The following is a 27581-nucleotide window of genomic DNA, read 5'->3' as shown; positions in this document are numbered from 1 at the left end:
TGCCGGCAACACTACAAACTGTGAAAATACAACATGCTAAATGTATATACTTTGAGTGTGGCTGACTGTTGGGTTGGTTGACTGGCTGCTAGTCGTCAGCAAGAAGAAGGCAAAACGACAAAACAGAATAACAATATTAAAAAAAAATCACACAACGTTGTTTTAAGTCTACAGAGAGCGGGAGAGGATTCTATGAAAAAGGCCCGTCAAGTGAAGCAAAAATTTCAGTTGAATAGATACTGTGGTCGTGGTTGCATCGATCTCGGATAAGAAAAAAAAAATAAATTTTATAAATAAAATATATAAATTTTATATAAAGTAACTAAATAAAACAAATTGTATTTAATTTAAAAATCCCAAAAAGAACAATGTCTATGTAATAATAAATAAATAAATATTATTTGTAAAACAAAAAGTATATAACAGCAATAAAATCTTAGATAAAAACAACAACATTTCAATATTATAAATAAATTCAACAAAACCATATGTTAACAAAATTACAAAACAAAAACCATTCCTGGCGGTTTTAAATAATTTACAATTAACGCTAAAAAAACTGTTGCAAAAACTTAAAATACAAATAAAATACGTTAAAAATTTTACAGAACACAAATAATAAAAGAAAGAAAAAAAAAAAACATTTTCATGTGCCTGGTTTTGGCAAATTGTTGTTGACGTTAAATAAAACAAACTACCGCCAACACTTTAACGAAATTTTTCTTATTTATTTTCCTGTGCATTTTTTGTGTTTAATGTTTTTCTTCTATTCGGGTTCAAATTTGTGTTTTTTATACATTTTGCAGTGACAGTGACATTCAAACTTAAAAGAACAGACCGTTAGTTTATTTTTTTTTTTTTGAAATTTGTTTTTGTTATTAACATTTATAAAAACTCGAAAAATATCGGTTTTTGTTGTAACATTTTTTAAAGTGTTTTTCTTTACGCTAAATTGCATTAAATTGTAATATTGTAAATAATTTATTTTTGTTAGTGTAAATAATAATTAAGGTGAGTAATGTGTAAAAGATAATTGATTTGTTTTTAATTTAAAAATTAATTTGTAGTTTTTATGGTTTTATTTGAAAATTGTTAAATTTTATTTTTATTTCCTTTTGTTTTCAGAATTTGTGAACATTTTCTCAAAAGAACTAAATTACCGATTTAACAAAATTTTATTTTTTTTACTTTAGTTTGTATGATTTACCTTTTATAACCAAATTTAACAGTTCTTGTAAAATAACCTAATGTCAGTTCATATTGTTCAAATATTTCATTCAAAATGTTACCACTATTTTCTGTAACTATTAACTATCTTTTAAAACGCTTTAAATTCATTAAGATTTAACATACATATATATAAAATCTTAGGAATATAACCGTTTCCTAACCTTTAAAATCCAGTCAAGACCAAACCATTTACTTATTTCGGGTCCTTCGATCATCTCAATTCGAGAAAGAATGTTCACTGATGTGAAATAAATGGTTCCGTAGAGAACTTTGATCAGAAACCCATAAAAGTATACATAAATTCATATACATATATTGTGGATCCTTATTAGATCCTCAGACGATCTAGCAATATCAAAGTAAGTCACCCAATACAAGTCGCCCTCCGGAATACAATTTAAGTCATAACTGAAATGTTTATTAGGCGACAATATAATTTATTGTTTAATTTTTCTTTTCTTTGAGATGATCGAAGGACCCGAAATATGTAAATAAAACCAACTTGTGAAAAATGGCAAATGGGTCATAGTTGACTCCAGGTCCCATAAAATGATATTTAAGTTAATAACTGTCTTAAAAAATACGAGTATTGCGATGAAAGTCTTCATAAACAAGTCTCTCTGTTGTACATATGTCATAAGATTAGTTCCATTAGATAAAATTGACCCACTTAGATAAAATCGATTTATCACCAATATATCGTGTAAAAATTATGGTATTAAGAACAATTTGACAAAATAGAAATGGTCTAAGAAATTAATCACTCTCTCAAATTCTGTATACAGAGGAAAAAGACTTTTTAAAATTATAGACGCCTGGTACCAAATTGACACCAAAGTGTTTATAATTTTTCAATAACATACGTTGTCAAAGTATGTACGGATAGTTGTCAAACTAACAACAAAAATATAAAATATACACGACGTTATCAATCAACAAAAAAATAGTAATGTGTTACCAAAGTAACGACGCTATGTTGTCGAAATGACAACGATTCGTTGTCGAAAACACAACGATGCATTGCCGAAACGACACAAAGAGTAATCGAAGTATTGTTGCAAAGCATTGTTGACAACGACGCGTTGTCAAAATTACAACGGTGGTTGTCATAATAATAACAGAGTGTTATTTAAATTGTATACACATCCGTTGTCTAAATGTTAACAAACGTGGTAAGCAAACTTTTGACAACGGACTGTATCAATTTCGCTGCTTTTCTGTGTAGAAAATTGACCACTATAAAGGCCTTTCACCCAAAATAAGTTCCTCATAAATATAATAAATGTGTTAATCCTGGCCAATCCATATAGACCTTGAAATTATGGTCCTTATAATATTGTTAAAACTTTTTTTTAATAGAATATTTTTCAAATATAAATATTTATACAAAAGAAGTAATAGCACTATTATTTAAACCCCAACTGTATAGTCGACATTTTTACATAATTTATTAGCCCAAAAAAGTTCTATAAAACTTAACACAAGCATGTCCCATTTTTACTCAATGAATATGCCATGGAATTAAGTATTTAAGGTGTTGACCCTCAAAAAAGAACAATTAAAATAAAAACTGTGGAAAGGAATTAAATACATGACTTTAAATACAAAAAACAGAAACTAACAATTTGTAATTAGTATTAGCATTAGCTGTTGCTAAGTATGTAAATGAAAATTTAAAATCATTCTATGTAATTAAAATAAATTTTGCTTTTAACATACTAGATACTCTCAGATGATTTCAAAATATATATTTTGTCTGTCTAGAAGACATCACAACAACAACAAAAGCAAATGAAAATAGTCTCAACTAAAAGGAAAAACTATGATTTTTTCTTTTGCCGAAATGAAATGTCGTTCTACTCACATGTATGAGAAACTATTAATAGATTTATTTTATTTTTATAAACGACACTGTTTCATGTTGTTGGTGATGAAATTTTTTTCCTACGCGCTAAAAGCAATTTGAACCAACGAAAAAAATCATATTCATGAAAATGTTATAAATTAAATTTAAAACATATTTAATATACGCACAAAAAGTTATATGTATGAATAATATGTATTAGACCTGCTCTAAATTAAATTTAAAAGGAATTAATGCTAAAATTTAGAATTTTCGTTTAACAGGAACCTATGTCGTTCAATTTTTTTTAATCCTAAATTTTAGGCAAATGTATTTTTAAAGGTCTGGTCTAATATATTTAGATAAAAATAAAAATTTCTACTTCCAACCACTAAAAGACATTTATAACAAAATTACATGCAAAAAGTTTTTATAACTAAATATTTAACTAAACATAAATATTTACTATATTTTAATTAAATTTCCATATGAAAATATTTTCTAGGAAAATTTATTCAAATAAATTTTGCTTAAGTTGTTTACAAATTGTACGTTTATTTTGTAAAAAGTTTTGTAAATTGAAACAAACAAACCTGTTGCCTGTTGTTTTAAATACAAAGTTACAACGACTCCATCATTCATTACCTGTTGTATAAATATTTATATAGAATGAAAAAAAAACATGAATATTCTCAAAATGACATTGATGAATTTGTATTACAATTGTCATGATTTGCTTAAATTATCTGTTACAAACAAATAAAATAATTGTTTAAATTTTTTTATTGTTGTAAATATTTACATACATTTGCAAATTATTTGTTTTCAATTTCCAGTAGATTAAAAACCCATAAATCGGTTGAATGAAAACAGAAATATGACATGATTTTGGCAATAATGAAAATTTTATTTAGTCATTGTTTTAATAACAATTAAAAAGTTTTTATATATTAATTAAATAAGTGTTAAAATATTAACTACAGTAATTACTATTAACAATACTATTCTGTTTTGTTTTTATAATTGTATTAAGTATAAAGTAATTATTTATTTATGGGTTTGTTTTGAGGGTTTTTGGAAATTTTAGTGAGTTTCTAAATAGGGGTCTTCAGTATTACAAGCAAATATTCTTGCTGTTTAGCAAAATGTTTAAGCAAAAGGCCTCGTTTTTATAAGGCCCTAATACTGATCAGATAAAATGTTACTCCGATCAATAACATACCAGTGAACAGTTTCGGGTATTTCAAATGTTTTACATACATACAGGATTTCCATTTCCAGTTGTTCTGCTCAAATTAAATTCTATACTCTACACCACTTTAGTGGGATCGGTTTAGAATCATTTTCTGAGTTGATTAAGCTGTGTCCGTCCGTCTGGCTGGCTGATTTGAGCTCATAATTATGTTAAATATACCTGTATCTCGAAAAAAGTAGCACAAATAAGTTTTATACAAGCCTTGATGACCTTGCCAAATTTCATAAAGATCGGGCCTCATTTGACCCTAGCTCCCATACAAAGTTCCCTTTAGAAAAGAGTTGAATGTCCAAAATTCACATATAAACACTAATATCGTGATGAAATCCAGCACAAATAAGTATTATGTAAATATATTCACAAAATTTTATCAGGATCGGTCCATATTTTCCCCATACGTCCATATAAACCCACTTTCAGAAAAATTGTTTTTCGTCCATAAATTACTTAAATGTTTTGGAAACAAGGTTATATTGACGATAAATACTTTATTATGAAAAATAAATAACATTTAATATTCATAACTGGTGTAGGGGGTATCATATGGTTGGCCACGCCCGATTATACTTTATTACTTGTTATTTATAAGATTTTGAGCGAATTAATGAAAAATTACCGTGAAATTCAGAATGAACTGAATAAATTTTAAACCTAATTCTCGAACAAAGTGTACAATGTTTTAGGGGCTTATTTTAAAAGTTTCGGAATTATCCAAATATCATATGGTTTTACACTCATTCGTGGTTGAGGAAAATTTATCGTTATTTCCCTTTTTTAGATGATTTCATTCGATATAGAGCAATAAATTTAAAACATTTTTGCTTGACTTCGATATCGTATTGGGTTTTTTATACGAAAGTCTTTTCTTTCATTTATGTAGGTAAGCAGTAATTCGGCTCCAGGCCTTTAATGGGGTCTTGTCTCAATTATGAAACGATCTCTACAGAATTTGAAATTTCTTAAAATAAAAAAATTTTGTCGTATTTTGTCAAAGCGATTTTGCCAATAGAGAATATTTGTGAAAATGTTCAGCACTTTAGCTCTTCTCGTGTAGACCCTATCATGATTTCAATCGTCTAGGACAGCGGTTCCCACCGATTTTTACTTCGCGGACCCCTTGAAGAACTTATTTAATTTCGCGGACCCCCATACATATTTTGATATTCTATTGTTCTAAATAATTGTCCATCCGAAAATTGACCTAGTCCATTAATCCCTAGGTCTAATAAATGTAGAGATGTCATATCTATAAAATATTCCCGTACATTGAGAATATATAACATTTCAGATAGGTTTTCAATTGCATGTTTTGAAGATAGAATGACTTCTTTGTTGATATGTTAACGTGATGTTTAATTTTATGATCGTGAGATCTTTCATGTTCATTTTTCTTCAAGGTAGCGAAAAGGTTTCTTTATCAAATATTGTCACATGTGCTTAAGGAGTCACGTTTCAAAAATTTGTTGAGATTGCAAAGGGTGAACTGAGTAAGTGAGCTAAGTTTTCGGGAAAATAATATAAGAAAGTTGGACTTCTTCTATGTTGTTGCGGAATGCGTTATCCGCATAATATATGATTTGAACTCTTTGTTAAAGTACTGTGAATTTGGAACTTAAATTTGAATTTTAAAATACCAACGAATTATTTTACTTCATGGTTTTTGGCTACATATTTACGGATTTTCTGATGTTAATTTAATAATATGTATTGGTCGACAAAATCAAGTTAAAATCTGTGTATCACGTCGGATTGGAATATTTATAAAGAGATGCATAAAGCGTCACCTCTGTTTTGAAAATATATAATTTTAGTCCTTTCAAACAAGAACACTTTTGCTTACAATTTGATAAACTTAAATCTGTAATAAGCTTGCCTTTGAATTGAACTTCATACTCCGGAATACCAGTATCCCTAATTTAATTGTAAGGCAGAGTATTATTTGTCTGAAATAAAAACCATTATTTCAGTACATATACAGGAAATAAAAATTACAAATCACGCAATACTTTACTTTATAAAAGTTATACAATAAATTTGTAGGGCCTAGATAAACAACCGAAAAAATAAAATTCAAAAAGTCACCAAAAAATTTGGGATTATTGCACAAAAATTGGAGATAATTGTACATACATATAAAAGAATATTGTCTATTCATGTTTTTTTCGTTCGTCTTCGCGGACCCCCTAGGATTTTACTACGGACCACTAGGGGTCCGCGGACCCCCATTTGGGAACCGTTGGTCTAGGACATGGCTAGATCGTCTTAGAGTTTAATAAGGAACCGCATATACGTATGTACATATTTCATCAAACTGACTACTAATTACCTTTTGCTATTGAAATATTTAATTAAATTAAACAAAAAAATTAAAATAAAATATTATTTTAAAGCATTTAATAATCTATGATTGTTTTTTCTTTCTTACAGTGTATATTAAAAAGTTATGTCTAATACGGAAAAATCAGGTGTTAGCAGATTAAGAAGTAAGTATTAAATACTATTAAAAATTTTAATTAAGATTTAGGAAGTTAATATCAAAATATTTTGTAAAAATATTACAATTTTAGGATTCATTTTTATTAAAAGATATAAAAAATATGCACGAAGGGGTTCAAGTATAGAACAATAAACTTTAAAAGTTAAGATTTCATATAAATAAGGTCATATAAATGTGCATACATATAAATAATTTACTGATATGAAAACTATCGCTTGTATTTATAAAAAAATCTTATTTTGCTGTTAATGCACTCAATAGTTAAAGCACACTTTAGCCTTAAAAACCATTAATAAAATTGTGATATTCATAAACAAATAATAAACGTATATTAACTATTGTGCTGATTTATGTTTAAGTTGGCAGCACTGCACAATATGGCTGTCATTTTAAGTGTTAGTGTTGCGTACAATTAGGATAAAATATTCGTTGATTCGGTTTTCTTAATTTCATAATTTTGTTTATAATAGATTTTTGACAATAAAAACAAACTTTTAAGAAAAATAAATATATATATGGCTTTAATAAATGTCTATTTAGTTCAGATGTATAAATATAACATATAATTTCTAATTATTATTAAAAGTATCCGAATAACGGATATTTTGCGACAAAATATACATCACTATGACACATTTTCTTATTTTTACTTATTTTCCTTGTAATTTTTGATAAATTTTTGCAAATATTGATAAATTTCTTTGATATTTGACTAATTTTAATGCCGGCGAATATATTTTGCATTAGTATAACACTAATCAATATAATTTACATGGTTAATTACTTTATGGCATTATATTTAACCAAACTTTGAAAAAGCCAAATCAAATGATTTTGTCCTTCATTTGGTTGACAGACGGGCATTTCCAAATTTCCTAAAAATAGTGCTGGACAATTGGAATATTGTCAAATATTCAGGCATTAATCCAATAATGCCTAGATTTGAGTTTTTTCCTCAAAATATAATCGTTTAAAAATTTTCTGGGATTTTATTTACAAATTTGTAAACGTTAAAATTAGAATTTTTAGATTTTATTTTAAAAGAAACCATAATAAGTTTTCGCAATCAACCTAAAATTACCGGAAAAATCTTTATCTGAGAAAAAAATTGTTAAAAATCAACTTATTGTTGGCTTAAAGAAGGGTCGAGCCTACAATAAAATTCTTCTAATTATCAATGGTTTATTGAAGGTGTTTTAAGCTATTTCACGTTTATAAATACGATTTTCCTGAATTTTGCCTAAAATTGTTTAATAAACCTAAAATAAGTTTTTATAAATACAGCCGTATGTACATATGTTCATAATATGTATGAATGTATATTTATCTCATGTATACACATGTGTATACATATTGTTCAAAAAGACGAGCCTCTTTTTTCATGTGCTAAATGTTTTTTTTTATAAACTACAATGTTTATTTAATTGTATACATATTTACAATTTAGCGGTTGTAGTAGCAATTCTAATAAAATCACAAACAAATAAACATTTTGTAAATTGTAATTCAATTGCAAATATGCATGCCATTGTTTACTGATATCAAAACTGTTATTTAACGGTTCCCTGATACTACTGCTGTTATAACTCAGTCAGTCAGAAGTTATTGTTAAATAAATGACACAATAGCACGACAATAATGTCTGGTATTTTTTGGTCTGTCTGTCGTCTGTTGAAGTTGACTTCTTATTAAGTTCAATTGAAATTTGGTTTGAAAAGTGAATTTTAATAAAAAACAATTGTTAAGAAAACATATAGAAATGTTGTGGTTTTGATTGTTATTAATTAATTTATAAAAAGAGTAAATAAAACATAACCTAAAAATGGAGAGAGAGATACAGTAAACTGCTAAAAGGATTAATCGAGAAAATTCGTTCGCGATTTGATTATTAGCAAGAAGATTATTGAAAGTATGGAAAGTTTTTAAAAGCTTTTTAACAATACAGATTCTAGTTAAGAAGATTTTTCTAATAAATTGAGATTAACCTTTATATACACTAGCCTAAAACTGTGACACTTATACCCCTGTGGGACTATAGGACCATATAAACTATTTATTTATGAAACTTATATAGTTTTATATATAAATAGTGGTATTTTATTACAAAACTTTTAAATACTAATTACTATTGTTAGTAATTGGACTTAGGGAAAGTGCGCGGGAATGTGATTGTGTGCTTAATCTATTTCCAAAATGGCGTATAATTCAAATACAAGACAAATACTAGCCCAACATTATTTATATTCGAATTGTTTACTTAGATTCAAATTACATTTTCACATACTTTCCCATGGCCCTTCCCTAAAAATTTTAGCATAAATTAAAATAGTAAATATTAACAAATATTTAGCAATAATTTATTATCGATTGTGTTAAAATAGCTATAATTCCTAATTGTTCTTTCGTACTTTTGTTTATTTCCATTCTATTCTTATCCTTATCCATTACAACATTATGTCATATTTGTTTATATTGTTTATTCTATTTAAAAAATATTTTGCATATAACCTTCATATCCACACCTATTGCGTGTTGATTAGTCATGAAGTAAGTCAGTGGTTCCCAATAAAAGGTACACTTCAACAAGGTTTATAAAGGAAAGAAACGGAACATGTTATGAAAAGTTTGGGAAACGAGGTGTTGTTTTGTTTAAAAATAAACTGAAGAGTTTGCAAATGTAGCGAATTATTTAGAACAGGTCTAATGTATATAATAGCCAAACTATATTAAAAATATTTTAGTTATAAAATTTTCACCTTGTTCGAAAATGTATGCATTCTTTTAATAATCCTTTAAGAATCTTTGCTATCCTATATACTGGTACATACTTATTTTGTAAGAAAAAATTTTAATTTAATTACGATTTAAATAACTTTGATTTGAAACTGGTAATTATTTTGCAATGACGTTGTATTGTTTAATATTTTATACATGTGATATGCACTTGACAACCAACGTGCCGTAATTAATATTACTTATAATATTATTTAAAAAAGAGATTAATTCAAATAAGCAAAAAATACTGAAATCGCAATAATTGTTGTAAACAAAATTCTAGGGATTTACAATAAAAAAAACAAAACGTTTGCCCGTAAGATACAAATCAGTTTATATACCCTACTTCTGGACTTTTCAACTTTTTGCAATTTATTTTGGTTTTTAGCTTTTTATAAAAAAAAGTTTTTCGAATTTTAAAATTTCCGACTTTTTGAACTTTTTTAATAACTACTTTTTGACTCTTAACTATTTTCTTTTTTTCGACTTTGAGGACAAAATAGTCGAAATATAAAATATGTTTTATATTTACCGTAATGAAGAAAATATAATATATAGTGAGAGATATTTCATAATCAAAAATGTTCAAAATTAAGGGGTTTCTAAAACTAATCGTATAATATTATAAACTAGCTATATCCAGTGTGCTTTGCTACCCTAAATGCAATATAAATAAAAAACCCATCTAACGATTTCAAAGATTCTAACTACAATAGTTTTCCAGATACACAAATTTTTACATATGGGAGATGTCATGCAAATTATTGCAAGTTCGTCAATTTTTCCGAAAGTTAATTAAGAATGTAATCTATGAAAAATTTGAACAATCTAATAGTTTCCCCAATAAACGAAATTTTTTATTTAATTCCTATGGGAGGTGCCAAGCCCCATTGAAAGTCCTCCTGTTATTCACAAAATGTTCACATGAATGTCAAAGTTCTTCATGTAAAATTTTAAGATTCTAGCTCTATTAGTTTCTCAGATCTACGAATTTTTCTATTTAAATTATATGAGGGCTCTAAAATGCAAAATGTTCAGAAGAATATTAAAGTTTATCGTGCAAAATTTGAAGAATTTAGTTTTATTAGTTTTCCAGATAAACGATTTTTTGTATTTAATTCATATGGGAGGTGCCGCTTCCCTCATTGGTAGTCCGCCCATTTATAACTTTTATAACTTTTTACATGGCTGTTAAAGTTCTTCGTGCAAAGTTTTAAAGTTCTAACTGTAATAGTTTTAAGGATAAACGAATTTTTGTTCTAAATGATCATATTGACACTTAAGTGGCTTTGACAAAATTTGAGGACTATAACTGTTATATTATCTCAGATATACTGACTTAATATTTTCTTAATATGGGCTCCTCGCCCACTTTAAATTTCAAAATAAAAAGTATACACAAGAATATACTGTGAAAATTTCAAGAAAATCGGTTCAGCCGTTTTGTAGTCTATAAACTTTAAATATACAAACATACAAACACACATTCATTTTTAAATATAGATAACTATTACGATAACATTAAGCAAATCTATAAGGGTCGACCCATTAATGGATCTAGCTTCCAGAGAGAAATAATACTCCTCCCGAAATTCAATTTAAGACTAAAACATCTCTTATTAATATAGAAATTTTTAATTCAACTTAAATCTAGAAAATAATTTTCTGAATTTTTGAACCATTTCCTGAAATAACTTAAAAATGAATCATAGCAGCTGTAGGGTCTCACATATTCGGGCATTTCCGACTATACTTTCTTACTCGTTTTTTTATTATTTACAAAACAAAATAAAATATTTATTTTTACAAGAAAATAAATATATGACCACTTGATATATGGGGTAATAACATATATGAATTTCATAAGAAAAATTAAGTTAATATAAATTTAGAATGCTGGTAGTATAATAATATACATTTATATCAGTTTTATCAGAAGCACTTCAGATTTTAAAATAAAAAAAATTCCCAGAATTAATGATGTCTCAACCAGGTTATAGAATAAGATCAGCGGAACACTAAAGCGTTTCAAAGTAACGGAAATAACACAGAAATAGTCCCGTGGCTGGAACTTAGGGCTGTAAAGAAGTTTTATTATTACAATTTTATATAAAGGGGACTAGAGAATGTAAAATAACTTTTCGTATAGACAAGCGGTCCTTATTCACAGTGAAAAATATTAAGGAACTGGTTTTATTTTACGAAGTTAGGTTTTAAATATATTTTTTTATATTTAACATTTCCCAAATCCTTGAAAAAATAAACTCGTGTTTTTTATTTAAAAAATTGTTTCAATGCAAAAAAAACGTTTATTAAAATTAATTGTATGTAAATTTGTTTTTTTTTTTTTTTTTAATTTATTAAAATAGCCACGATTCTTGATTGTGGGTGTGAATATCTCGTCAGTAAACAATTCAGTTTAATTGAGTCAATTTGTATCGGAAGCAAAAATTCTATTCTGTTCATTTATTTGTTACAAAATATTATGAGCAAATATTTATCTCTATAATTTACGTTTCTTTAGATTACTTACTATCAATGTAAATACATTTTTATTAGAAATATTTTTAATTAAAGATTTTTTTTCATAAAAACAAAGAATTTACGTTTTCTGTTATAAAATATTGTACAATTTGAATAAACATTTTTTTATTAATATTTTTTAATTAAAGACTTTTTAATTAAGAGAATGGGAAATGTTTATTAAACAAATTTATACAAATTAAAAATATTCAAAACGCTTTTCAATAAAAATACTTCAAAAGAAATGTATAAACGATTTGGTATTTTACAGCTGATTTATAATTTATAACCAAATCAGCTGATTTGTTTTAATTAAGGGTGGTGTGTTATGTTGGACTCAATTCATTAGAACCAGTTTATAATCTAACTAAACGAGTTTTTTATTTGTCTCCAACTTCATTATGATGTTATTATTTCCACAATAAAGTTAGTTTTTCATATAAATTTAACATGATTTTTTTTAAATGAATAATTCATCTTAATAATGTCAAAAACAACCGCTTGGAAAACAAAATATCATTTTAACATGATATTTTTTTGTAAAGTCATTTTAAATGTTGTTTTAACTGGAAACAACTTGTTTAAACTGCAGTTTATTTTGTTTAAATAAACAACATTTAAAAAAAAAACCCATAACGAAAAACAACAATAAAATTACTAACATAAATAAACAAACTAAATAATAGACAGCCAGACAGACATACACACATGAACTGGGGGGCTCGTCTTTTTTAAACAATTTGAATTGGAGATCGATCGAGAAGACTCGCGCTCTTGCTCATATATCAGTGAGTACAACACATTTAATTAATTTATGCCATACATTTGCTTGATTAATAATAAAACATTTTTGTAAAAAAAATAACTAACAAAATTTTTTGTCTTAATAATAATTTATGGTTGTTTTTTTATTAATCAAGATAAAAAAATTAGTATTTTGTTTGGCAATTGATCTAAAATATCTGTTTAATTCTTTATATAAAATTGACTCTGACCTTATTGTTATCAGTAATGGAAACTTATAGATTTCTTTTTTTATATGCAAAAACATATTATGGGTCAAAGCCATATTATGTTGACTGTAGTCATTTTTAAAATAATAAAAATTTAAAAATAAATAATAAATAGCGCGGCAATTAAACCTGAGCAGATGATGATAATAATAGAAATCGTATGACTCCCTCGATCTTTTTATGAATGCTAGACGTGTGTTGCAATAAATGCCCCCTATTAACTAAGTAAACAGAAAATATTTTATATTAATGACTTTAATATATATTGCTAATTCTTATGTGTGTTCGTTTTAAGAAAAGAAAAGTCAACTAGTTACTTTGCCCTCCACAGGTAATATACAAATATAGTAAAGCGCCAATTTCCATTATTATGTTCTTAAGTAATCTAGACTAAACTTCTAAACTTCTTTAAAGCATCACTAACACTTCAAACTAGTAGTAGTATTACCACCATGTATACATACACAAATTTATGTACTCCAAATTTAAATCAAATTTCTATTGCAATATATTGATAGGGTCTGAACGAACAAAGAACTATTCGGTTATGCTAAATCTTGCGCAACCAGCAAACATGAATCGAAAATTTAAAGAGAATTTCGGATGGTATATACATATGTATATGGACCTATTACTTTATGGGTCAATTTTTTCGGCATGTGTTGCCACGATTTACTCTTAAGTTAAACTCCTTCTGAATTGTGTACATGATATTAATATTAATAACTGAGTGATTTTCAGAAGAAGTCCTTTTATGCGGGATTTGGTCTATCTATCGAACTATACAGAATTTAAAACAGTACTTAATTTTTTTTAGAGGGATTTTTTTTTGAGGGATTTTGGTCAATAATGGGCCGAACTATGTTAATATTAATATGAATAACTGAAAAAGTTATGTTTTTTTTTAAGTAATGGAGGGACTTGAATGGGGGCTATGTGAAATCATGGGTCGTTCAATTCAATACCAAGCAAACTCCATCAATTGAAAATATTTGTGGAGTCCTCTAGCTTTTCCTGTTAGGGCCCTAACGTGCATTCAACTAACAGACATGGAAAACAGATGGACGATATATCGGATTGGACCAATATTTTACTTTCAAAATAGTTTTTTTGGCCGAAAACCTAAAATCGCTTATAACATCTTTAAAACACGTTTAAATTGTAAAATAAGCTTATTTTGCGATCACCCATATTTACCTTAAAAAATCTATTTTTTTGGTCGAAATCTTCAATCGCTTATAACTTCGTTAAACATGTTTAAATTGAAAAAATAAGCTTATTTAGTGATCATCCATAATTTCCTTCAAAAATCGATTTATTGGTCGAAAACCTAAAATCGCTTAAAACTTCTTGAAAACTCGTTTAAATTGAAAAATAAGTTTATTTAGTGATCACCCATATTTTCCTTGAAAAATCGCTTTTTGGTCGGAAACCTAAAATCACTTATAACTTCGTTGAAACACGTTTAAATTGATTTTGTGTCAGTGATCACCCAGATTCGGATCTCGCAGATATCTGGGGTCTTTTAAAAATTGATTTTAACAGACACACAGACGGACGGACAGACAAACAGACGGTCATGGCTAAATCGACTCCTCATACATACATATATTTTTAACGTGCCATAATCGTTACGATAATAAACTTTTTAATTGAATGAACATTGCACTTTATTGATAGAAGGAGGATAAGAGGAGGAGTAAAATTGCTTTAATTTCTCTTATATAAAACGGCTTTATATAATTAAGCAAATTTTGTTATAAAATTATATATTGTCATCTAATTTAACAAATTATTTAAAACATTTCCTTATTCAAAAAATCCGCATAAATACCACTACTAATTTGTCAAGCAATTATTTTCAAAATTTTGTTCACTATCTAATCAAAAATACTTATCAATCTGGGAAGTATAAAACAAAATCGGTTAATTTTCCAATATATTTTCAAACTTTCAATTAATTGACTATATGGAAATAATTCTCTTTACATAGAGTGCAAAATTACTATGTAGTGGAAATAAAAAAAAATTAACTATAAATTATTTTCAATTTCCTGCTGCTGCTGCTACAGCAAACGCCAATTGTTTTGGGGCATTGTTTGGAATTTTGTTTTGAATTTTTGTCTCTATTTTAATTATAAACAAATAAATAATAAACAATGTCATTTGGTTTGATTTAGTAACGACAAGTATTATTAACTAAACACTATTATCTAGATATTTTCAATTCAATTAATGATTTCGTGGAAATTGTGTAAAGTGATCACTTGTTGCATTAAATACTTTATATATGTATGTGCGTTGTTCGATTTATTATTTATTAAGAAATATTTCTTTTTTTAAAGCGTAATAGTGTAATTTTAAAACGTCTTAAATATTTTTATAATTTTTTTTCTTCTATCTATTGTTCATTAAGTTGTAAAGTCAATTGATGTTAAGTGGGTGTAAATATTTGCATTCAAGGTATTTGTTTATGTTATTCAGGCATTTCTCAAGGTTGACTACTATTAATGCTAAACTGTCATCGTCCCTTAAATAATATTAATGAAGTACTTATGTAAGACATTATGTCATGACCCCCACCCAGTGACTTACTTATGTCGAACTTAAATTAATTTAAAATTTTTTACTTTCGTTACAATTTTACGAAATAATTAATTTCATACAAAATTTGTTTCAATTAATTAATTAAGCCTTTGTGTAATTTAAAATAAAAATTTATTGTTTAAATTAATAAAAGTCTTTCGAATTTAAAATAAACCCCTATAGAAAACCCCCACCAACATTTCCGTTTTAATTTTCCATAACCAGTTGAATTTGTAACTGAAAAAAGTTTTAATTGTTATATACGGAACTAAACTTGTATTTATTAATTAATTAAAGTTAATTTTAATTATTTAAGAAACAAACCTTTTTCTCAATTACACAAAAATTAACCTTTGATTTTATAATTTTTTTCCGAATGGTGTTTTATGTTTTAATTATTCCATACAAAGCCAAACGTCGTCTTACTCATTCATTGATAATCTTAAAGTTGGTGGTTGTTGTTTTTTCATTTAATTTATTATTATTATTATTATTATTGTCTGCGTAATTGATTATAAAATATAAAAAAAACATCGTAGTAGTAAAAATGAAATAAAAATTCTGGGAAGGAATGGAACCCAATAAACATTTTATCATGATTTGTCGGTTATAAGAAATATTTTGACATTTGAAGAACAATGAATCTCCGGCTTGTTAAAATTTAGTAAAAGGAAACAACTAGAACTAGTTCCGTAATAGGTCCTTTGGGGCAGGTATAATGCTAGTACTTTTTTGAGGGCTTTTGAAAATAAATAAAAATTTGATTAAGAGAAATGATTCCCAAATAGTTATCCGCGGACCTTAAGATAGATCCATGATATTTAAAAAAATTTTCAAAGGGTCCTTGAAGCCAAATACGATGGGAATCCCTGATTCAGAGAATCAACATTCAAGACTATTTAAAATCAACTTAATGATACTCCAGAAAAAATTAACTAAAACTCAGAAAATTTTTTGTAAAAAGTTCAGTCGTTTCAAATTTCTAATAAATTTTGTCAAAATATGTTCACTAGGTAAACACACCACTATGTCTGCATCCATATGTATGTTGGTGTATATTTCAGTGGACTTGTGCCCCAATTTTCTGTGTACTTCACATACATATACTATTATTTATATGTTTATATATAGAATGCATATGCCGTCATATAAAAATATATGTGAATGGAAGGATTGTTGAAGAAAATAAACCTCTAATAAAGTGCATTAAGTTTGATAATAATTACAAGTCACTTCACTTGATTCTTGTCTTTATTAAATCTGTCTTTTATTTTTGCCATTCCTTTCCGTTATTTGCTTATTTAAACGATAAACTTCAGTTTCAGCTTTTCTTTGATGTGATTTTGAAAAGTAAATAACAATATAATTTTTCCATCAAAGAGAGAAAGTAAAGAAGAAAATGTAATGGAAAAATTGTAATTTAATTCGTTTACCATCAAGAATTTAAAAAGGGGTTTCACTGATCGTTATATAAGAATATTAAAAAAATCTATTTCAAATTTAAACAAAAAATTACTTTTAAAATCTATACAATTACACCCATAATCATAAACATTTTATTTTATAAAAGGTTTATAAAACAAAAATTTCCATACAAAATTTGATTTATAAACTGTTTATAGTATAGTCTATAGTCTAGTCTGTAGTCTAGTTTATAGTCTAGCTTATAGTCTAGTCTATAGTTTAGCTTATAGTCTAGTCTAGTCTATAGTCTCATCTAGTCTAGTCTATAGTGTAGTCTATAGTGTAGTCTATAGTGTAGTCTATAGTCTAGTCTATAGTCTAGTTTATAGTCTAGTTTATAGTCTAGTCTAGTCTATAGTCTAGTCTATAGTCTAGTCTATAGTCTAGTCTATAGTCTAGTCTAGTCTATAGTCTAGTCTATAGTCTAGTCTATAGTCTAGTCTGTAGTCTAGTCTATAGTCTAGTCTATAGTCTAGTCTATAGTCTAGTCTATAGTCTAGTCTATAGTCTAGTCTATAGTCTAGTCTATAGTCTAGTCTATAGTCTAGTCTATAGTCTAGTCTATAGTCTAGTCTATAGTCTAGTCTATAGTCTAGTCTATAGTCTAGTCTATTGTCTAGTCCATAGTCTAGTCCATAGTCTAGTCTATATTCTAGTCTATAGTCTAGTCTATAGTCTAGTCTATAGTCTAGTCTATAGTCTAGTCTATAGTCTAGTCTATAGTCTAGTCTATAGTCTAGTCTATAGTCTAGTCTATAGTCTAGTCTATAGTCTAGTCTATAGTCTAGTCTATAGTCTAGTCTATAGTCTAGTCTATAGTCTAGTCCATAGTCTAGTCTATAGTCTAGTCTAAAGTCTAGTCTATAGTCTAGTCTATAGTCTAGTCTAAAGTCTAGTCTAAAGTCTAGTCTATAGTCTAGTCTATAGTCTAGTCTATAGTCCAGTCTATAGTCTAGTCTATAGTCTAGTCTATAGTCTAGTCTAGTCTATAGTCTAGTCTAGTCTAGTCTATATTCTATAGTCTAGTCTATAGTCTAGTCTATAGTCTAGTCTATAGTCTAGTCTATAGTCTAGTCTATAGTCTAGTCTATAGTCTAGTCTATAGTCTAGTCTATAGTCTAGTCTATAGTCTAGTCTATAGTCTAGTCTATAGTCTAGTCTATAGTCTAGTCTATAGTCTAGTCTATAGTCTAGTCTATAGTCCAGTCTATAGTCTAGTCTATAGTCTAGTCTATAGTCTAGTCTATAGTCTAGTCTATAGTCGTCTATAGTCTAGTCTATAGTCTAGTCTATAGTCTAGTCTATAGTCTAGTCTATAGTCTAGTCTATAGTCTAGTCTATAGTCTAGTCTATAGTCTAGTCTATAGTCTAGTCTATAGTCTAGTCTATAGTCTAGTCTATAGTCTAGTCTATAGTCTAGTCTATAGTCTAGTCTATAGTCTAGTCTATAGTCTAGTCTATAGTCTAGTCTATAGTCAAGTCTATAGTCTAGTCTATAGTCTAGTCTATAGTCTAGTCTATAGTCTAGTCTAGTCTATAGTCTAGTCTATAGTCTAGTCTATAGTCTAGTCTATAGTCTAGTCTATAGTCTAGTCTATAGTCTAGTCTAGTCTAGTCTCTAGTCTATAGTCTAGTCTATAGTCTAGTCTATAGTCTAGTCTATAGTCATAGTCTATAGTTAGTCTATAGTCTAGTCTATAGTCTAGTCTATAGTCTAGTCTATATTAGTCTAGTCTATAGTCTAGTCTATAGTCTAGTCTATAGTCTAGTCTATAGTCTAGTCTATAGTCTAGTCTATAGTCTAGTCTATAGTCTAGTCTATAGTATAATGTATGTGCAACATTGCTTTGGAATCGGGAGAGAGAGGGAAGATTACAATGATATTTTTTGGCCTCTAAAGGGTTCATTGATAATTTACACCTATAATTTTCAAATTAACCCTTGTAAGTAACAACCTCTATTGAATTGCATTAAACGTGCGGTAATCTAAATAAGCGACGAAAAGTCATTAGCATTTTAATCCACTACTTGATAATGAGTTTGCAAATTGCGATATTAATACACAAAAAACTCTAAAAATCGATAAAAGCTCGTAGACTGAATGCAATTATTAAATATTCACAAAAATGTTCGATCTTGAAGAAACTGTTGCAAAACATGTTGATTTCTCAGATCAACTCACATGTGTATTAATTTTTTTTTTAAACAATTTTAGGATTTTTTTGTTGACGCATTTTAAAAAACGATGTTTTGAGGTTAAACGTGAGTTTAAAAAAATTAAAAAAAAATATATAATTAATGATAATAAATACCTTTAATAATATTAAAATGGAAACATGTGACCATTTAAAATAAGCTGAAAAAAACAAACAAGTTGTTGAATGAATCATTTTAATGCAATAAATAAAAAACTTAAAATAAAAACTTTTGTCAAAGGGGTGTGATTTGCAAAAAAAAAAAAAAAAAAAATTTAAGAAAAAAATTACCAGACACAAATCTTGTGACTTCAAACGTAATAAAAATTTGTTTTGTTTTTGTATAAAACTTATTTTTATTAACAATATGTTAATTTTATGGCATAAATTTTATACAATTTCTTTATCTTGCTGGTATTAAAACAAATCAAACAACAACAAATTTAGCCATTTGAAATTAATTTCCGTTTTTACAAAATTATACTTATTTACATTTTTCTTATGAATAAAATTTTATAAAATATATTATTTAAAAATGCATTTTATTTATTAAGTTCTTTGTTTATTTATTAATAGTATTTTATAGAAATTTTTGCAATTTAAATTTATATAGGAAATTGGTTTTTTGCTCTTTTTCTAGTGGTTGAAAACACTTGAAATTTTATTTTAATTATAACAATTTGTTTTTGTTGTTGTTGTTTTACTAACTATAAAATGTAACACACCCTCGTGCTTTTTAGAAAACAGTTATTGAAAAGAATCAATTCATTACAATTACAAATAATAAACACATGATGTTTACACTTAAATTGTCAAAATAACCATGACCTTCATGTGTGTTTGCCATAGTTTTGACAGAGCAAACAAACTTTAATTATAATAATTATTTAACTGTTACATTAGTAAAGTTGTTATAATTTTAGATAAATATTTATTTTAGTTTTCGAATATTTCCGCAATATGTTGAGTTAAATAAAGATTTATTTAAAATATTAATGGAAAATTTATTAATCACATTTATGCCAATTAAATTTTTATTTCAAATTTTGTTAGAAATTTTATAACTTTTTTTTTATTTCCACCTCTGATCTGTTGACAATGTTAAAATATTGCCTGTTCTTATGTATATTAACCTTGAAAAGAAAAATCATTTCGCATTTCTTTTAAGAGAAAGACATGAAAACATAAACAATACAAAATATGTTGTTGAGAAAGTTATAAAAGAAATTTTTAAAAAATTTCATAAATATTTTCTTTAGTGTTGTTTTTTCACACATTTTTCCTCAAAAGACAAAGAAAACTTTCCATGTTTTACGTCAGAAACTAAAGGGTGAATGAAACGTGTGCTAATATGGAAAATCTAATACGTATATAGTCGGGATTTTAACTATGCCCTACACTGAAAAAGGGAAAACCATAGGTTTCAATAGTACATTGCTATATACCACCTCTTAAACACTAAAAACCGATAATTCTCACTCCGAAACTTCTTAAATCTCCCTTTAAAGAAGATCAACTGAGCGACTTCTTAATCAATAGATCATTTATAACCCGAATAGCACATTGGGACCAAGAGAGTTCGAATTTTAAACTAAAAAACTTTGAACGAGACTTTAGTGGCTTAAAGAGTTGTTGTAACTTTTATGTTCAAAATTATTTGGAAAATTTTTAACAACCGATAATTCTCACTCCGAAACTTCTTAAATCTCCCTATAAAGAAGATCAACTGAGCGACTTCTTAATCAATCGGTCATTTATAACCCGAATAGCACATTGGGACCAAGAGAGTTCGAATTTTAAATTAAAACACTTTGAACAAGACTTTAGTGGCTTAAACTTTTATGTTCAAAATTATTTCGAAAATTTTTACCACAAAATATTTTTTTTTGAAAAATATTCTCAGTTTTGATTTGTACAGTATTTTCAAATTCGTTTCAAATATAATTATCTCGTTCTATGATTTGCGTATTTTTTTATTAGTTTCTTACCTAAAAGAAATTTTGTCATTTTGCCAATTTTATAGAGTGAATTTTGGTCATTTTCTTGTCATGTACCATGTGAGTAGAAATTTATAATAAAATAGAAAATAAAAAATCTAATAATATTTTGATTTAGTAAAAAAATTTCTTAAAAATGTGGGTGTGCGTTTTGTTAGAGGTAAACGATCTTTTTTTTTCAAATATTGGCGTTTTACTTTCATTTGTCAACACTTGAGAAATGAAAGTAAATTAAAGGCTTAAGAGTTAAAAAGGTATTAAGGCGGCCCTTATATAGAGAAGTCGATTAGTGATTTCCCTGTGTTAGTTAAAATTAAATTAGTAAAGGCCCCCAAATATCTTTGGGATACAAATATGTAAAGTATTTTTTAAGTAAATAAGTTTACAAAAATTATCTCAATTTATTGATTAACGAATAACTAAATAAATTAAATTAAATTTATATTTGTAGAGCTAATAAAACTGTTCGTTAAACACAAAATACCCTAATAATAATTTGACACAAATTACATTGTAAATTAATAAATTAACACATTTTATCAAAACTTGTAAATTAACCAAAAAAAATTCCATAAATAACAACTTTAAGCTAATTTCAGTGAACATTATTATTAAATTAATTTATCCCCCAAAAAAAGATGACAACATTTTTTACCAGAACTCTTCAAAGTATAAACTAAACTTCCTTAACTCCTTAAAAGGTTGATGACTCTTTTTTCTTTAATAACTCCCCAAACATATTTTAACAAAAAAAGAAAAAAAATATTGCCATAAAGTCACATTTATTAATTGCTTTGAATGGACTTTAAGAATTTCACTCTGTCTGGACGATAAAGAAATCTTTGAGTCTTTCTATTGTTGGGTTAAAAAAGCCATTAAATTGAAGTTCCCTTTTTTTTTTCTTAAAATGATTATATTTTGTTGATGGTTTATTATTATATTGTTGTGTTACTTAAAAAATGTCTTTATTTAAATTTATTTAAGAATGAATAAACAAATTTTGTTTGTATAAGTTGTAACAAAGAACGATATTTTCTTTTAATAATGTTAATTAATTAAGAATTTAATGCAATTTGATTGCAATTTAAGAAAGTATCAGCAGTGACAGCATTATCTGTAGGAAAATGTGAAATATTGTTTTATGACCTTAAGATTGTGGCAATACTGGCTTTGGTCAGTGGTTATTGTGACAAAAAGTAAAAAAGTTCCAGTTAAACTTAGTTTAATTTAAGATTTAAGTTTAAACTTTTATAAATCGAGTACTTTTCAGTACTTTTTCAGATCGAAAAGTATTGAAAAATGCCTGGGACATATTAAGTACTTTTTGTATATTATCAGCCTTTTCTAAATAGACCATATAAAGACTAGTCAATGTACTAGTATGGACTACAATGGACTTATGTCTGGACTAGTCACTAAACTGGTCCATAGACCATATACTAGTTTATTGACTTGTGCATAGAATAATACCTTGACTAGTCCAAGGAATACTCAATAGATTAGTCCCTATAATAAAGTATAGACCCTAGTCCATCCACCATCGAATACACAAAATTATTCTAACTATTCCGAAGGTATTTATTTTAAACTTCTTTCTAAATTGTTCCTTAAAGACCTTAAAATCCGAATCAGCTGAATACGAATAGATTTTCTCCATCATATCTGGGATTCGAGATTTTGTGTCCTGAAGTGGAAAAAGAGTCATTTTTTGGCCCTTTTTGAGACGTTATAACAGCGCCAAGGCAACTTTATTTATAAAATGCTGTATGAGATCTGAAAGTCCATGCTTAAAAATAAAGGGGTAATATCTGACGATATCTCGAATCTCAGATGTGATGGAATCTGTCTGATTCAGCTCAATCCCTTAGAAAAGAATAAGTTGGTCTTAGAGATTCGACTTTTTTTATAATTTTGTCGGTAATTTTTACAATTTCAGAAATATGTTTAATTTAGAATTAATATTTAAAGTTTTCTAATACCAAATTTCTTTCCTTACTTTCAGATTGCTTATCATGTCGCCAGATCTTAAACATATTAACCATGTTCGGCTTTATGCTGAACTATGCCCTGCGTGTAAATCTCACTATTGCCATAGTCGAAATGGTTAGACCTGAAAATCTTACAAATTCCGATAGTACCGTTAGCACAGCAATAACATTATTAGAAAATACCACCTCATCTTCAGCATCGGCAGCAGCATTGACAGCAGCCAACAATTTAAGTACAATAGCAACAGATGATAAATATGATGAAAAATTTCCCTGGGATTCATATCAACAGAACTTTGTGCTCGGTTGCTTTTTCTGGGGTTATATACTGACAGAGTTACCGGGTGGTCGTCTGGCTGAATTGATTGGTGGTCGTCGTGTATTTGGTCATTCCATGTTATGGGCTAGTTTATTGACTTTGATAACCCCTTTGGCTGCCCATTTGAATTATGTGGTTTTGATAATAGTACGTGTAGTCTTGGGTTTCATGTTGGGTGCTTCTTGGCCTGCCATTCATCCTTTGGCCGCTGTTTGGATTCCACCCATGGAAAGATCAAGATTTATGTCTAATATGATGGGTAAGTGGTTTTGAGAAAGTATGTGAAATTTTAAATTGATTTTAATGTTTTTGTTGTTTTTTCTTTGTTCGATTGCAGCTTCCTCTTTGGGTGCAGCTATAACTATGCCTGTGTGTGGTTATCTTATTTCGGTTGCCGGCTGGGCTAGTGTTTTCTATTTGACTGGTAAGTGTGTGTGTGTGTAAACGTGTGATCTTTATAATGACATTTGTTTCGAAATGAGCTGTTTAATTAAATTTGTAATTGAATTTCAATTATAATTTGCTTAATTGAATAAACATAGATTTGAATGTTTTTGTGTTAAACGTGTGTAATGAATCTATGTTATATTAAGGGACTAATCTGATATAATATAGGTTTATTACTTTTAGAAGAAATGTTTAAAGCCAGTTTACATTATACCACTAGTTATATTATCTATCAAAATTTTGTTTAGAAGAGAATGGTTGGGTTCGTCTAAACACAATATGTCATCTAATTTCTTATAATTAAATTGATTTAATTAAATTCTAGAATATTTTATAATTGTAGATATGTTGTGGGGTTTAAAGTGAAAACAAAGTACATAAGGATTTTTTTAAATAGATTTATCATTGCGTAATAATCATTGTGTAATAATTTTGTAACAAAGAAATATGCATAATACGAAGCTAATTAATCAAGAGAGGAGGGCATTAGTCATAGGTTATCTGTTAGAAGAATAATTTTATTATATCAATCTTACTTAGTCATCAAAGCTAAGGGGAAAGATCAATCCTAGAAGAATCCCAAGTCTAATGCTTTATTCTTTTAAATTTTAAGAAAATTTCAAAACTCATTTCAATATTCTAGACAACACTATTAAAATTATTGATAAGGCTTAAGGTAACGATCAAGTTCATATAGTTTTTCGTTTAGTTTATTACTGAACATTTTTAAATGTTAATGTTTGTTTTAAAAGTTTTAAATAACTGTCTCTCAAATATATAACAAATCGGCAAAAAATTTCCAAGGAGAGATAAAAATGTTTAGAGTACTAATGAGAAAAAAAATGCATTCCAAAACCTCGTCTAAAACACGTACATAATGACAATTCTATTAATTATTCAGAAACCCATACATCTGAGTCATAAATTATACTACAAAGCACAAAAATTCTACTAATAAATTACAAAAATGATTTACAAGTAATAATAATAAAATAATAATAATGAAAATCCCAATAACAATATTTTACTAAATCGTTAATAAACAAAGAAAAAAAGTAAATAAATCTCTGTATTATCTTGTTTCTAGGTGCCATTGGTCTTTTATGGTCAATCTGTTGGTTCACATTTGTCTACGAAACCCCAGCTACCCATCCACGCATCTCGGCGGAGGAAAGACGTGAAATTGAGGAGGCTATTGGTACATCGACCTCTAAGAAACGTCCCAGCTATGTGCCATGGGTAGATCTATTGTGTTCACCCGCTGTCTGGGCTATTATCATAACTCATGGTTTATCAGTATTCGGTTTCTTTACCGTCATTAATCAATTGCCCACATTTATGAAACAAATTTTGCATTTTGATATTAAAAAGGTATGTGTGTGTGTGTGGTTTTTGAGTTAAAAGTGAGGGTGTGGAATAATTTATGTTTCTGTTTATTTCAGAATGGTTTATTTTCGTCCCTGCCTTATCTGGGTAAATATGTTATGGCTTTGAGTTCATCAGTATTTGCTGATTATTTGCGCAAGAAGGGTACTTTGAGTACAACGGCAACAAGAAAGATATTCACTGCTTTTGGTAAGTTTTAAAGATTTGAAGAATTTTTGTAAACTAGGTAAAGACCTAAAGATCAACAATCATTTTTTGTTGAAATTCAGATTAATAGCAAAAACTGAAATATTTGTAAAGAACGGATTTTTTATGAAAATTTCGATTTTTATAGGATTTATAGAGAAAATTTGGATAGTATTTAGCGAAACCCCAATTTTTAGTCAAAATGAGTCTATAAATTGACTTATCAGTTGATTTGATTAGAAATTAGCCAAAAACAAAATGAACCAAATTAAATTTAAAATGTTTTCTTTTTAATTTCTTAATTTACAGCTCTTACAACTCCCGGACTTTTGATGGTGGCCCAAGTATTTTTAGGCAGTGAAGCAGGCTGGTCTGTAGCAATATTCACTTTGGCGCTATTCGCTCACGGTGCTGTTACGCCCGGTTATTTGGGTAATGGTTTGGATATTGCACCCAATTTCAGTGGCACCATATTTGGTTTAGCTAATACTCTATCCTCATTCGGAGGTTTTCTATCCACCTGGATGGTGGGAGCTTTAACATATGAAGATGTAAGTTTTTTTTTGCAAATAATTTTTGAGATTTAAAATTCTAATAAAAATATTTTCTTTTAGAAATCCTATCACCAATGGCAAATAGTATTTTGGATTTTGGCAGCTACTTACATTTCTGGTGCTTTAGTGTACCTCGTCTTAGGTACTGGTGATTTACAGCCCTGGAATAATCCACCAGAACGTACAAAAGTTTCGGATGTACATGCAGAAGAAGGTGTACCTTTAAAGAATGAAAAGATTACAAATTAATTTTAAGTAAAAAGTCTAATTATTTTCTTGTTTTTTAATGTATTATACTAAACATTAGTTTTTTCGTTTCTTAATTTAAAAACTATTTTCACAACAAGGTGCTCTATCCTAAACAAAAAAACCTATAATACTAAATTAGCAACAATTTTTAAAAAAATGTAAAAAATACTTAAAAAAATCTTCTTACTTAAAAAAAAACCAAGTCCTTCACACACAAAAAACCCACCTTAGAAAATACTTAAAAAACACTATAAATATTAAAAGAAGAAAAATACTTGCCTTAAATATATAAAGGAAAAATACTTTTCTTATATTAAAGACATTATTTTTTTAGTAAACTTCACTACAAATTAATTTAAATTTAGTTTTAGACATTTTTTAAAAACAAAAAATGCAGAGGGAATCTCTCTTTTTTTTTAATGCAAAATATTAATTAAACAGTTTTTTGCATAAACATTTTCATTTATTAAAAACATTTTGTTTATTTCTTTTTATTATTACAAATTTATTATTATTGTTTAAATTATAAAAGAATAGTAAGTTTTAGTAAACTAAAAAAAAGCAAAAACATTTCTTAAAGCAACAACATAATTAATTTCAATATTTTCACACTACAAAGAAAAACCAGTAAACAATTAATAAATTAATTGAGAAGTTAACAACAATAGATTTTGTAAATATAACAAATATTTTAATTACATCAAGTTGCTCACACAAGTTTGAAAAACAACAAATTTGTTTTGATGAGATGATTATCGCAAACAACAGATCCATAATGATAATTTAAATAACAAGCTTAATGCATGAAATTTAAATTGTTTCAAACTTTTATAAGAAAGTTAATAATTCGATCATTTTGTTAAAAAATGAACAAATTATGAAAAAAAGTGTTTTTGTTTCTTTTTCGGTTAACCTTTTAATTTGAAATTTTTAAAATGTTTGTAGCCATTAAATAGCAATTACTTTCTTATTTAAGAAAGTATTTTGTTTAAAATTTAGAATTGCTATTTTTCATCTTTAGTTTATTAAACAAGTTTTACTAATACATATTAAAAAAATAATATAAATATAATT

The 27581-nt window shown here is 27.3% G+C and overlaps 1 protein-coding gene across 1 annotated transcript; it reads left to right on the top strand.

Annotated features, from left to right (window-relative positions):
• Window positions 1–213: 213 nt before the first annotated feature.
• On the top strand, window positions 214–26705 carry LOC119599727 (sialin-like). The gene is made up of 8 exons (XM_037949625.1): window positions 214–1011; window positions 6756–6811; window positions 23381–23944; window positions 24023–24109; window positions 25220–25503; window positions 25575–25707; window positions 26014–26255; window positions 26319–26705. The coding sequence occupies exons 2-8, from the start codon at window positions 6772–6774 to the stop codon at window positions 26505–26507; spliced, it is 1539 nt and encodes a 512-aa protein (XP_037805553.1). The 5' UTR covers window positions 214–1011; window positions 6756–6771; the 3' UTR covers window positions 26508–26705.
• Window positions 26706–27581: the final 876 nt, after the last annotated feature.

Source organism: Lucilia sericata, unplaced genomic scaffold (genome assembly GCF_015586225.1).
Source record: "Lucilia sericata isolate MDLA Ls3-8-SP2 unplaced genomic scaffold, ASM1558622v1 Contig000087F_arrow, whole genome shotgun sequence".
NCBI lineage: Eukaryota > Metazoa > Arthropoda > Insecta > Diptera > Calliphoridae > Lucilia > Lucilia sericata.
This window is presented reverse-complemented; position numbering and strand designations above follow the sequence as displayed.